The 13,845-nt window shown below is 36.0% G+C and overlaps 1 protein-coding gene across 1 annotated transcript in view; it reads right to left on the bottom strand.

The window, feature by feature from the left end:
- The window catches only part of ADAMTS6 (ADAM metallopeptidase with thrombospondin type 1 motif 6), a 135,369-nt gene that overhangs the window by 23,131 nt on the left and 98,393 nt on the right, over positions 1-13,845 (bottom strand). Inside the window, exons 14-19 of the mRNA XM_054284174.1 lie at positions 11,625-11,727; positions 10,510-10,643; positions 8,636-8,759; positions 7,455-7,535; positions 5,376-5,539; positions 3,474-3,612 (exon numbers count right to left, since the gene is read on the bottom strand). Of these exons, the coding sequence (XP_054140149.1) occupies positions 3,474-3,612; positions 5,376-5,539; positions 7,455-7,535; positions 8,636-8,759; positions 10,510-10,643; positions 11,625-11,727 (745 nt within the window). The remainder of the gene's footprint in view (positions 1-3,473; positions 3,613-5,375; positions 5,540-7,454; positions 7,536-8,635; positions 8,760-10,509; positions 10,644-11,624; positions 11,728-13,845) is intronic.

Raw genomic sequence — 13,845 nt, 5'->3', positions numbered from 1 at the left:
AACTGGGGTGACATTTCCTTTCTTCCAGTCCTCAGCATCTCTCCCAATCTTCATGATATTTCAAAAGTGATCATGAGCAGCCTTGTTTATGCCTCCTGTTCCACTGCCTCTTGTTCCATTGATCGGGACCACTGAGAAGAGCCTGGATCTGTCCTTTTGTCAGAATCCTCCAGCAGCTCCATGCCTCTGTTGTCCTGAGGAGCCCAGACAGCGTGCACCAGCTCTCTCATCACTCATGGATCCATTCCATCAGGGCCCATGGACTTGAGTAGGTCTGTCTAATTGTTTCAGATGAAATCGTCCTTCCCTAAGAAAGCGTCTTCCTCCCAGCATTCCCTCACTCTGGTCTCCCCTGTCAGGGATCCCTGAGGCCTGGTCTTGCCAGGGAAGACTGATGCAAAGGCACTCAGGAACTCTGCCCTCTCATCTTCTCCTCTTATCAGGGCCCCATCTCCATTTAATAATGAGCCCACATTATCTTTTTTATTTTCTTCTGTTATTGAACTCCACAGTTATAATCTTTCTTGCTGTCCCACTGCCTCTTACTTCAATACAGAATTCTACAATCTCATGGTCACTACAGCCAAAGCTGCCTCTCATAAAAGATCTTCTTCCACTTTTTAGAGGCAATCTAAATGTAACTGTTTCTTTCATAAGCTCTGACTTACCTCCTAGATCATTCTATTGAGAATACAGGGGGATAGAAGGTATAATGTCTACTGTGAAGAGCCCATTGATTTCAGGTGTCTGGGTGAGTTTTCATATGAGATGATGAAATTCCTTGAATGCCTCAGAGGACAAAAATTCCAGAGAGCTATACATACAATAATAAACTCATAACAATCTAGTAAGAGTGCAATATATGCTTTGAGTTGTTAAATACCATGAGAGAGGAGGCAGGAATGGAATCCAGAGTTCTGGCATTGTATTAAACTGTCATAAACAGGAAACCTTTCTTCTACTTCCTATGATTCCACTTACTATGCTCTTCCTATTCTTCAAAGTCAAGACAGGCCCTAGAAGAGAGGTCCTGTTTCAAAAGTTAAAGCATTTTTATTCTTCTGATGTGAATATTCAACACCGCAGAGATGAATAATATAGAAGTCCAATGGAAAAGACAGCATGTTACTATTCAGTCAAAGATTGCAGGTTTCTCCCAGCTTGCTTTTAGCTCGTTCCTTGACTCCTGACTGCTCTATCACTAAGATAAGGCATACTAGCAGGTCTAGGAAGAGCTGAATGCAGTGGATTGCTCTTAAAACTCTATGAAGAAGAAACAGCACAAAAATCAGACACTTCTGCAATATAAAGTACTCCAAAACTATATAAACTTTGCACTGTCACAATGTCTTCATGACATTCAACACATATGCTCAAGTTCACTTTGGTTAATTCATCAAGTAATACCCATGTTTCAGGAGTCACTAAGTAATTAAGACATACTTCAGTCATTAAGCAATGAAGATACAGACAAACTGATTCAGAAAGAGCTGGACTTAAACAGTGCACAGGGACATAAGGCAGCCTGTTAATATGGTCCCTGGTCAAGTCTCTGCTTAATAGAATATTTACATTAGCTAAATTTTCCAGTTAAAGTCTCTGCCTCTTCAACCTTTGTTTCCCTTTTCTTTTTCCTGACTCAGGTCCTCGTCAGAATTGTGTCTTGTTTTGGCATACAGTGAAGTGCATTTTATAAATCGACAGAAATAGCAGGAGCAGGTTCTCTCATGGAGAAAGTAGATACATGTTTCAACATGAATTATAGCTACAATGAAATATATGTTTATGAGTAAAGGGCTCAGTGAAAATAAATGACCACAATATATACTTTTATTAAACTGAAAGAGAGGAGAGAAGATGCCTGGTTCAGCCACCATGAGCTAGCAAAGAAAATCTCTCCTCCACTTCCTCTGAGTTTAAAGTAATAAATATATGCCACTTTAGGGATTCACAAATCTTCCCTTGAAATCTAAATAATTACATGCAAATTTTTTAATCTCTACAAGTGCCTACTCCTTCAGAGCCAATTATTTTTTTCCACTGTATTTTGTCAAATGCATGAAATGACAATGACATTCATGACAGAATATCCATGGCGAAAATCTGGTCTCTACCAAAATCAGTGGGAGTTTTCCCAGGATTTCAGAAAGATCATTAGCACATTACCATCACAAGAAACAGGATCTGACAATACATTTAAGGTTCTAATAATTGGAACTTAATTTCTCTATGAGCTAAGCACTTCTTTTCTTTATACTTCTCCTTTAAAATTGATTTTTCACTGCCACACCATTACTAAAATTGTGTTTTAAAATCAGTCTGTTACCCAACAAAGGGAATCCAACAAAGGAATCCAACAAACGAATAATAAAAATACTGGAGAAAGTTGGCATCCTTTATTTTGTTTCAAGACTTTCTCTAGTGGCAAAGAAAATAATTCATGCTATTCTTTGTGTACTACGTATGGTTAGGCTGTATTTAAACTGCATACAACTAGTAACAGCCACACCAGCTTCCAGCAGAAAGGTGAGGTGTGATGAATACCTCCCACAGACAGAAAAAGGAAGAAAGCAACAAGTATTTGGTCCAAAGGGTCTTTACAAAAACATGGTGTCTTCTTCTTGATAAGGGCTGTCCACCGTGCTGTAGAAACCGAAATTCTGGGATACATTTAAAGCACTCTGCCATATCTTCTGGAACAGAGATGTGTTGGGGAGATGATTCATTCAGTCTCCAGAGAGAAGAAAGATACTGTTCACACAGCACTTCTACTCACCAGTTCTTGCAGCAGCAATGGTGTTGGCTTTGAAGGAAGCCAACTGTCCTGCTCTCCCAGCCAGAGGTAAAGAATTGCATTGGTGGCCACTAGAGGGAGGATTAGGAATATAGTAAGTTGTCGGCAAAAGCCACCCATGATGAACCACATGGGACAACCTACAAATCCCCCACTGCTGCCCAAGGGCAGCAATTCTCAGATTGCTAAGGGCTGGCAAGTAAAATCCAATTGTTATCATCTTCTACAGAGGAGCTGCCAGTGTGCATCCTAAACTTTGGTGGCTGGAGGATAGGAGGGCTGACTAGGATTGTGTGAAGGACACCTACAAACACACAAAGACACATCTCTATTTACAGATGCCTATTTTGCCTTCTCTCTTTTTATCTCCTTACTTAAAACTTCTGATGTCCTTTATCAACAAAGCTTCTGGGGAAAAACAAACATACCAGCTTCAAGAGAGTCTCAGAAGTATCAGCAGAGAGAAACACTGTGCCAAGACATGCTGTATTTAATGAAAAGATCTGAACATATTAAAGGTACTTGAAAACAACAAAATCCGCTGTGATTAAAATAAATGTTCATTAAGATCTGAGGCATACCTGAAAGAAATGTTTTCAATTAGTCACCTAGACAATTATACAGTGAAGTGTATCTTGCAATTCAGTTTACCCTGTAGCTTGACTGTCTGGTGTCTTACCTCCTGCACAAGTGGCAGAACATTCTGACCAAGGCAGATGATTCCATGCAAAGCCAACCTCATTGTCTCCACTGCCAGTGCGAGAGATCGGAACATTGAATTTATATTTTATCCCCAAATTCTGTTCCTGCAGCAGAATCTGTAGTTGAAAACAACTGGTTATACCATTAAAGCTGGCAAGCAGAGGGCAAACACAGTGATATTTATTCTAGGAATGTGTTATGTTCTGCTGAATGTGAAGAAAGTAATAAAGGAAGTCATGGTAGTTCTTTTTAGATATTCCCCAAAAGATTCTGTACCTTTTAAGCTTTTAAAACAGATGCAAAAGAAAATTATTATTGTCCAAGGAGAGGTTTATCCTTTTTTTTCTTCCTTAACACAACTTTATTATTTCTGTCAGTTCCTTATTCCTGACAAAATTTCATAATTCTGCTAGTTTCATAAATTTTATAAATTTTTAAAATTTTTCTTGTTTTCATAAAATTAATGTCTTGGTGGAAACTAACTTGAGAGCTGAATAATTATGGGAGGTCAAAGCTGGAAAAGCACATTACTATAGAAACATGCAGCAGTTCTAACTGAAGTCTTGTAAGCAGTACAGCCCACACAGTTTTGAAACTATCCCTTCCCTTGTTAGCACTTCTAGTGACTACAGTACAGTACATTACTTCTAGTAATAATAGTAACACCAACAGACTGTTGCTGAGGCCCTTGTTTTCCCCTTATGCAACAGCCAACATCTTAAGGTGTGATTGGTGGAATCACACCAGTGATTCCTTTAAAAGAATAACAAAACTCTCACTGCAGCCATATCACTGCAGGCAACATAGGCAAAAGTGCATCACCATGAGTTTTTGCCTAGCTTCACTCTTGAACTGCATTCTACAGATTACCTGTCCAACACTAGCCTTTGATTCTCAACCAAACTTTTTTTTTCATTGCTAATAGCAAAAAATCAAGTTAGACGAAGCAATCTGAATGACCCTAGAGGTACTTTTCATGCATTTCTCTTACATTTTACAGAGGCACATCTGCCTATCTCCACATGGCAAAAGAGCAGAGAACTTTCAGAAAGAAAGTCAGTGACACAGACTGAATGAAAGAAGGCATTATAATTGTATAACTTATTCCATATGGACTGTCTAGCTTATGCACAGCTACAGAAGAAAAAAAGATTATTCAAGAGTATGAAAGTGCTGCCTCAAATGTGGATATCCATGCAGCAATTATTCTCTACAAAATCATCCTATCTGGATGCAATCACTGAACTGCAAATCCGGCAGCTGACAGAATATACTGGGAAAATATCAACTTGTTCCCCTACTCCTTCTGAACATAGTAGTGAAACAGCATGCTCACCATTGCCTGTTGTCAGAGATGGCATCAGGATCCTGGTCATATCTTCTGTTGCTTTCTCATACTCAATAAAATCTTTTGAGAGCAATGTATGTCACAGTGACATACTTTAACATGGGTCATAACATTTCACTCATTCTTTGGTAATATATATATATATATAAATATCACTCTCAGGCCAGGCTTAAAACTAAGGAAATGCACAGAACTGTCAGGGACTGTGAAGTGTCAGCAGTATGCAGAGATACGATACATTGCCCATTCACAATTTTCACTACCATTACTGTGGACCACATTTAAAGAGATGTGGTTTATTTTTTGTGAGTTTTCCTGGCTCTTCTGACTTTATTCCCATTTCATCACTATGTTTGCCAATCAATTTTGAAATGTAAGAAATGTGCGTTAAAACACTCATATAAAGTCCCAGCTAAACAAGTTGTATACTGTTTGTAAACCTAACCTATTTAATTTCATTCATGGCATTGTCCTTTCTCAGAACACAAATACATATTACAAATTTCAGAACTATATTTATTGTAACTTTACCATGACTATGAGGTTTTCTGAAGTAGGGCCTAGTGCTTCCAAAGACTCTGGTTCATCTGTTGGCCTCTTGTAATGGAAAGCTGTTCCAGCAACATCAAACTTTCTTGGCCAGTCAATAGTCCAGGCACCATTAATATAGTAGTCATCCTCTTCAGATTTTAAAGCTTAAAAAAAAATACAAGCCACCTAAAAATTGGAAGCAGCATTTATAATGGAGAAGCCATTGTAAATTAATCTACTAATCTGCTAGAAGTATGTGAGCTTCAGCTCTATATCACTGTTTTTTCAACCTATATAAAGCTTTTTCTTTAGCTCTGGTGAAAATATCCATCATGTAATTCAACAGTTTTGCCTCTGCAATAATCTTCAATGTCCAGATTATTTTGCAGGTTTCAATATGCAGATGCTGCATGAAATGAATCAGAATGCCTCATGTAACTTGAACTATGACATGAGATATATGCACATCTGAAATGCGTAATCTATTATCAACCTCATCTTTACATTAAGAGGGTGGGGCATGGAATAGGTACCACAGACAATGTTGCAGAGGAAAAAAAAAAGAAGAAACGTTGAGTCTGACATGCGGTACCAGTCAGCTGTTGTATTGTTGTCTACGTCCACTAGTTCTTTTTTGCCTTATGAAAGCACTAATACAAGATATTTCTACTAGAAACTGAAATATTAGCTACTTAATCTGATAAGATACTCTATCCTTCTTAGTTTACAGCCTTGAAACATGAAAGCACTATAGACAAAATAGAAACTTCTGAGCTAATCAACCATTAGGATGGGCAAGCACATCTTATTCAGGGATCTGAATTTGGTTTTTTATTAATAATATTACATTATGATTCTAAATATGAAACTGACATTGTATCTTAAAGTGAATATTCAGTTAATTAAATATTGACCTCTTGATTTAAGGTGAAGATTACCAAGTTTTACATATTTTATTTATTTTAAATAGATCATGTTTTTAAAGGAAAAATGATGGTAGGAGCCCCATGGTCAAAGAGCATGTAATTTTTCATTGAGACAAATAACTGATTTTACTGGATAGGGGAAAACTTCACATCATAATGCTAAGGAGTAAGACAACTTCAGTTATATGCCATTTTACTCTCAACTACATGTGTGTGGACAGTTGGTTTACCTTAAACAGTTAGGGAAAATGCCTCAGTGATGCTTAAGTTGTCTAAAACAGATCAGAGAGCATTCATGTGAGCAGGAGATAGTGAGAGAGGCAGTACTGTTCTACTGGTGACAATGACATTCAGCAGAAATTGGTAACCATTTCCATTATCACCACGAGGTCTGAAAATTAACATACGTATGCTATATATGCTTAAACTAATATATATCCAGAAGCAAAGCAATTAATTTTTCACTTGTCTGCCAAAGAAAAATGGCACATTTTTAAGTACATTTGCCTAATGTCAGTTATGCACAGATGAAGGCCACAGTTGTGAAGGGCAGTCCAATTATTACATGACAATAATTATGCAGTGGCATAATGCTAGTAGCATATAAGACAGAAAGAACAAGTTCATGTTCCCAATGAAATCATTTTTGAGGACCTGAAATGCAGGAAGCCCACAGAAAATTAGCATAAGAAGAATATAAAGCCAGCTGTCACCCTGGATCAAGCCATTTAAGTGAACAGCACTACTAAATATGCAGTTCTTTCTGCAGCTTTGAACACAGACAGTTTTGTTGTTGCTGGATTATCTGTTGGAGAAATCAGTTAAAATACTGTAGTATTTGTGCAGCTGCAGAAGTGGGCTTTGGACCAATTTTGTCACATAACTAGGAGTGATACTGGTGAAAAAAATGATCAGCCAGATCAAGGTGAGAGAGGACAGGAGCTAGCTGAGCTAATTGAATTGCCTAACTGCACTCCAAACTTGAGGTCATGGATTTCAAAGGAACTCCATTCCAGTTTAAGGAACCATGTAATGGTTGCTGTGAGTTAGTTTGAAAGTCTTAGTTTGAATAAAGGAGCCAGTGTGACAACTACAGAGGAAGAAGGGTTTACTTTTTTGGTATGTTAGAATCATATATAAAGAATGCCCTTACCAATGTAGTTTTTTGACATTGCCACTTCTCTTATTTCAATGTGCACAGAACCTCTTGGAATTTGAATCACTTCCATATATCCTGTAAGACAAAGATAAATTTTATTTAGGAAGGAAAACTCTCTAAACTTCATACAAAAACTTTTAACTGATAGCAAGAACTTAAGTATTCAGGAATTCCTTTTTTTAAGTGCTAATAAAGCATCTTCAACAGTGTATCTTAAGTAATTAAGCCATTTAAAAATGTCTTCAGGAACACAGGATTGTTCAAGTGTTAGAAGACTTCAGTCAATCATTTAGTCCAACTTCCTGCTACAAGCAGGAACAGCTAAGAGATCAGACTGAGTTACTCAGAGCTCTATCCTGCTGCTGTGTCATGAAAAACTCCGAAGATGGAAACTGTACAACCTTTCTAGGAAATCTGATCCACTGCTAGACTGTCCTCCTGAGGAAATAGTTTTTTCATCTATTTTGTCAGTCACCCTCCTTCTATGAGTTTGTAGCTCCCACCATGTACCCACCAGTGCAGAGCCTGGCTCCGTTTTCCCCGTGACCTCCTCATAGTATTGGAGGGCTCATACCAGATCCCTAAAAACCAGGGGATTCACCAGGCTGAGCAAGCCCAGATCTCTCAACCTCTCCTCACAGAGGGTCAAGATTTCCAGACCACCATAATCTTGCTGGTCCCCCACCGGACAGAACTAACTGCAGTGCTTCACTCATTTTCCTGAACTATGGAGTCTGAAGTCTGGTAACTATAAGACTACAAGATTAATATTTTTTCAGCTAAGTTTTAAAATAATAGCCCATATATATATTTCCTGAATTCTTAGTATTATGGACCTCTGAGATTTTTCTGTATTTTTGCTATTCTAAAATTTCATGCATGACTATCAGATTCTACCATACACAGTAAAATAACACAAAACATTACTCTTAATATACCACCATAACTAAATAATTACAAAAATCTTCACCAACAGACCTAAGCATTCAGTAATTAAACACATAGTTGTATTCAGGATAAATCCAAACTAATACACAAAACCAGGAAACAATAGGAAAACAGAGTCAAAGTGAATGATGAGCAGCAATGCCACACTGGGAAAGAAGGCAGCATTGGTATTTGCTAAAGAGTGATCTAAAAGCACTGTGCAACAGAATGGACACACATGTACATACCTCCTCTGGGCAAGGAACCATTGAAGAAACCTTCAATGGCTTCACATGTACTCCCATCTCCTCCACAAACACGGCATCTATCTTCCTTAGCATCAGACCCCAAAATATTATCACAACCTACATGCTGAAAACAGATAAGAAGAAATATTTTTACAGGATGATGGTTGTGCACCATTATTTCTAAAGTTTCTTTAAAGTGTTTCTTTAAAGTTTGAGATACTCAGTTCTTACTTTTATCTACCTTATTGTTGATAACTAGTACTTTAAGTGGGTTTTCACTTGACAATGAAAGAAGATAAAAAAAGAGAAGAATTTGCATTTTGGGTTGTTATCAAATCTTGATTAATAAGAACCTTGCATTTCTACTGTGACTTCTAGGAAGGGACTTCACAGTGTTTTGCATATTATATAATAATTATACTTATCAAAAAATGATTCCTGATGTTGTTACTTGATATTGCAACAGCTTCATGCCATCTATATTGCTTTTTTAAGGTCAAGATTTGCTGTGTGATCCTTAAATATTTAGACAGCATAAGTACTATTCTAAGGCATTACACCTTCATAGACCATATTTCCATATGCTGCAGAGGAAACTTGTAATTTGTATAGGTATGAATGTAGAGTGTAAATGACTTCATAGTAAGAATAGATGCAGAATGAAACAGTGAAAAGCTGAATTGCATGCTGTATTAGATGAAAAAAAATTAAATTAAAATAAAGATAGGACCTCTGGGAAAAGAAAAAAAATAGGATGAAACAAGGAGGTTGTGAACAGAATAAAGACTGCAGCTTGCCAATATTTTTCTAGGACTCATACAAAGAAGAAGGTAGCTACTTAACTGTCCAGCTGTCTTTGTTTCCTGTCTAGCACTATTATTTGTCATCTTGTAAACAGGTAATACACAAATTACAAGAAAAGTTAAAATACATTCAATAACTGACAAAATATTATTATTTTAACTCTTTACATTTCAACTTTCTGATTCCCTAAGATGACAGAAACCAAACTTTCTTCACAGTTCATTCTCAACTTGAGATTCTTTTTACTGGTTTACTAAAACATGGCAAAACTTTTGATCTCACTATGTCATTAGTGAGATAATATATAAACATACATGTTCAGCTCTCCATTTAGCAAAGCAGTTCAGCATTAAGTTAAGCTTTAGTTATGTCAGTGGTTTTGTTGAAATCAAATAATTTTTAGAGTCAACAGTACTATTAAAATATCTAAACCTAAGTACATAACTAAATGCTTTGCTAAACTGAGAAAGAAATGGAATATTAATAACCAAAAAATATGGCACAGAACCCCAATCCTATTTAAATTCTTATAATGCAGTTCTATAGGTATCTTACAAGATAACCAGATTTTTAGTAAAAAGCAAATACTTACATCATTATATATTTTTCCTAGAACCACAGGGCAATAGTGATGACTTTCTGTTCCAATTATATTAACAGCATGATTTTTTGCAATAGAATGAACTAGTTAAACAGATTAATATGTTCACATTTAGTGTTTTTCAGCCAGAGTAATGTTCTAACCAAAATGATGGAACAGGCCTTGGAAGAGTGCAAGGAGCCTGTTCACCTCCTGTTGCCATTTCCATCAACTCTTCAACAGAAACCATGAAGCAAGAAAAAAGATAAAATGGCAGATTCTACTAATGTCTCTGAGAAATTACTGAAATTCAAATTTCTTGTCTATTTTATGCAATACTTTTTAAACTTTTTGTCTCAATCTTACATTTTTATTAACAACTTGACCTGTCAACACTCCCTTTCATGTAACATTCAAGTACCTTAACTAAACATAGGTAACAGCAGACACAACAAAGAAATCCATAAGTACTTTATAAAACATTTGTAACCTTGCATTCTCCATTGATACAGATATCCAGTGAATCAGCATTGCACTGAGTCCCATCTATTACTGCAGGAGCACGTTCAGTGTAAAAATTATACCCTTCGGCCAAGCAGTTTAATGCACATGGTTTAACCCCACCTGGACAACAAAATCAAATGAAAGGGGGGAAAAAATTAACAGAAACCTTACAAATTTAGGGTTTAGTTAAAAATATTATACATAAACAGATCTGTAATTTACAATCTTATCTCATACCTGACACATACAATATATATACTTTATTTAACTACCCCTTTAATGATTTCTCTACTTGACTCTTCTCTTCTGCAAAAAGAAGTTGTATGTTATGTCACACAGTAAGATATGAAAAGGTTGGCTGCGTTAACAATGCTGCCATTATGCTAGTACAATCCTAATGGTTATTAAACAATTTAAAACGAAGATACCACTTCACTATTTCAAAAGGAAGAATAGAAACACAATACACTACAGCTCACACCAGATGATCATGACAACCTTTCTTAGGCTTTTAATCTAAAGACCTGTTTGTAAAACCATTCAGGCTGTTAAGCTAAAAATCACTGGTAAATCATTTTATTCAAGTCAATAAAGTATAAAAACCACAAGTTATACCCTCTTAGAATAGGAAAAAAATATTAAATTATGATATTATAAATAATGCGATTATTGAAGTAGTCTTTAGAGACTCCTACACGTGCTTTTACTTCTTTCTCATTTTCTTAAAATGTTCTTGACTTTAGTAAAGGCAAACTTATTGTGAGATTACTTAATACTAAATTCATCAGTAGCATAAGAGGCACTTGCAGATCACCTATGGAATATCTAATTCTAGTACTAGCGCAGGTGTCTCCATATTTTTAAAGTGGCGTCTCTACCATGATGGTGACTCATGTTCAGACCAAAACAAAAATTTACTAGAAAAAAGAAATTTTGCTCTTCAGTACCACTTGCAGCAACGGGCAAAAGTACAAGCTTAAAAATCTTAGCTCATGCTATTTTTGTCAAAACATAATATTTACAAACATTACCCTCTATAAAACATTTATATAATTTCAAAATCTTCACATATGATAATGGTTTTGCAATGCTAACCATTACCTCCAGTGTAGGGTTTCCAGTTATAATACTTTCCCCGGAAAGGCATATTGTCAAAATCCGCACATTGCTTCTCTCTAAAATCACGAGCCCCTGAAGGACATGGCTAAAAAAGTAACACAAAATAGTTAATTTATTCCAAATATGACCATGAAAGGAAATGCTTAGAAGCTTATACTGCAAACACAATCATGCAAGTGCTTAGAAGGTTTTGTCTTGGGGCTCTGACTCTGAAATTTGCTTTATTACTTTACAGTTGAAGTGTCTATTTGCAATCCTAGGCTGGCATGAAATAGCTGAAGTAATTTAAAGAAAGGTAAGTGTTACATAACAGATTCCATAAAACTGGAAAATCAGGATCCTGTCAAACTACGTGTCATAATCAATCCATCAGCTACCTTCTTATAAACACATTTAAAACAGCTGGAAAAAAAATTTGGTTGGAGCTGTAGGTTCAATTATACTGTACTAAGCAGCTGTACTGAGACACATTATTAAGACATCAAGGAAAAAAAAAACTTTTTCTACAGAACTATATTACTCCTGCTTACTTGCAGCCTTGACAAAAGTACTTTTTTTAAGACTGAGAAAGAGAATAGATAGTATGTCTGGCTCTGATTACCAGCCTCTGTGGGTCAAGAAATAAAAATTTCCATTTAAATTTTCATTGCTTTGCTTTAGCAATTACAAAACTATGAAGTAACTTTTTTACTTGGAATGAGGGTAGATTTAAGTAAAATTTATCTTGGAAAGAATTACAGGAGAAATAGAATTCTTTTCTATTTATAACATTTTTCAATAGCAGATTCCAAGTTATCTTGAATATACCCTCATCTCATTAAACATTGTTATCAATGTTTAACTACCTGCTGAAATTGAAAGCTTCATCAGAAAGTATTTAAAACACACATTAAAATCCTGTTTAGAGTGATAGACAAAAGGATTTTTTGACAGACATCAGAGGTGTTAATAAACATTACTACTTTATGAGCAAAAGAAGAATCCATTTTATGGCATTCTAATTGTCTTCATGTATACCTAAGCCAGTTAGCTCTTCCCAGGAATCTGAAATGCATTCAAGTGAAAGGGACTCTATTAACATGGATGCTAAAAATTTATCACACAATGTAAATATAAACATAGCAATTATAAATCCCTTTTTACATTAATCAAGATCTCATGATAGCCAGCCCATTGCCATATGATTCAGGAGATTTAATTTTTTTTTCTGCTATTCTGATGCAATATAAATTTTAAAAGTGAACATTAGACAGTACTTATATTTTTAATTTTCTGTATTGCTCTATTAACTCTATTAATACAATTACTCAATTGTATTAAAAATACAATTTTAAATACAATGCATTAGCTGGTAAGAACAGAGCAGTGCTTTTATTACTTTTTATACGATATAAAAGTTTATATTATTTATTTAAAATTATACTTTATATTATACTTTTATTCAAGAATTCTTTGGATCATAACAACAAAAATTCAAAATAACCACATAAAGTTTTAAAAAATTTATTTTGGGGGGTTCTTAACAGTAACTAAATTTGCCTCTTTGCATCACATCCTCCAAGCAGTGGAAGGATCAGTCTTGACATCCCTCAAAGCTAGAGCCTGAATCTCTCGGGTACTGGTCACTTCACAGTCCTTCAGTCCCATTCGCTCAGTTCCTAATCTACACAACCGCTATTTTAATTGCACCGAATTCTCCTTACAAGTTAAATAATGAAACCCTTTATCTAAATAGTTATACTACAACAAAATAATAAAATATGAAGATGAATAAAGAAGGATCAAGATCTTTTTTATACTCTAAAAAATATTCTTGCTCCCTGGTCTTTGAGATGTAGTCTTGTTGCCTAATTTTCCTATCTGTTTTGAGTATCTCACCAATATCTGACAGGAGGTAAAACTCAAGGCCATGATCTCAGGAAATGCATTCAAAACTGTACTTGACAATTGTGGTTGCCTTCTATGACACAGTAACTTTAATTGCTGTTGGGTGAGTGATGGACACTGCTTGTCTGGATTTCTCCAAGGCTCTCAGTAGTGCTTCCCACAGCCTCCTTCTGCAGAAGCTGTTGTGTTATGGCCTGGACAAGGGGTCCCTAGGGTGGGTGGGGACCTGGCTGACCCAGGGCAGTGGTCAATCACTTCTCTCCAAACTGACAGCCTGGCACAAGGGGTGTTCCCAGGGATTGATACTGGGCCCAGC

The sequence above is a fragment of the Melozone crissalis genome, unplaced genomic scaffold, assembly GCF_028551555.1.
Source record: "Melozone crissalis strain CALT ecotype California unplaced genomic scaffold, PUWL_Pcris_2 ptg000005l_1, whole genome shotgun sequence".
NCBI classification, from domain to species: Eukaryota; Metazoa; Chordata; class Aves; order Passeriformes; family Passerellidae; genus Melozone; species Melozone crissalis.
Note: the sequence above shows the minus strand (reverse complement) of the source record. Positions and strands in the feature narration are given on the sequence as shown.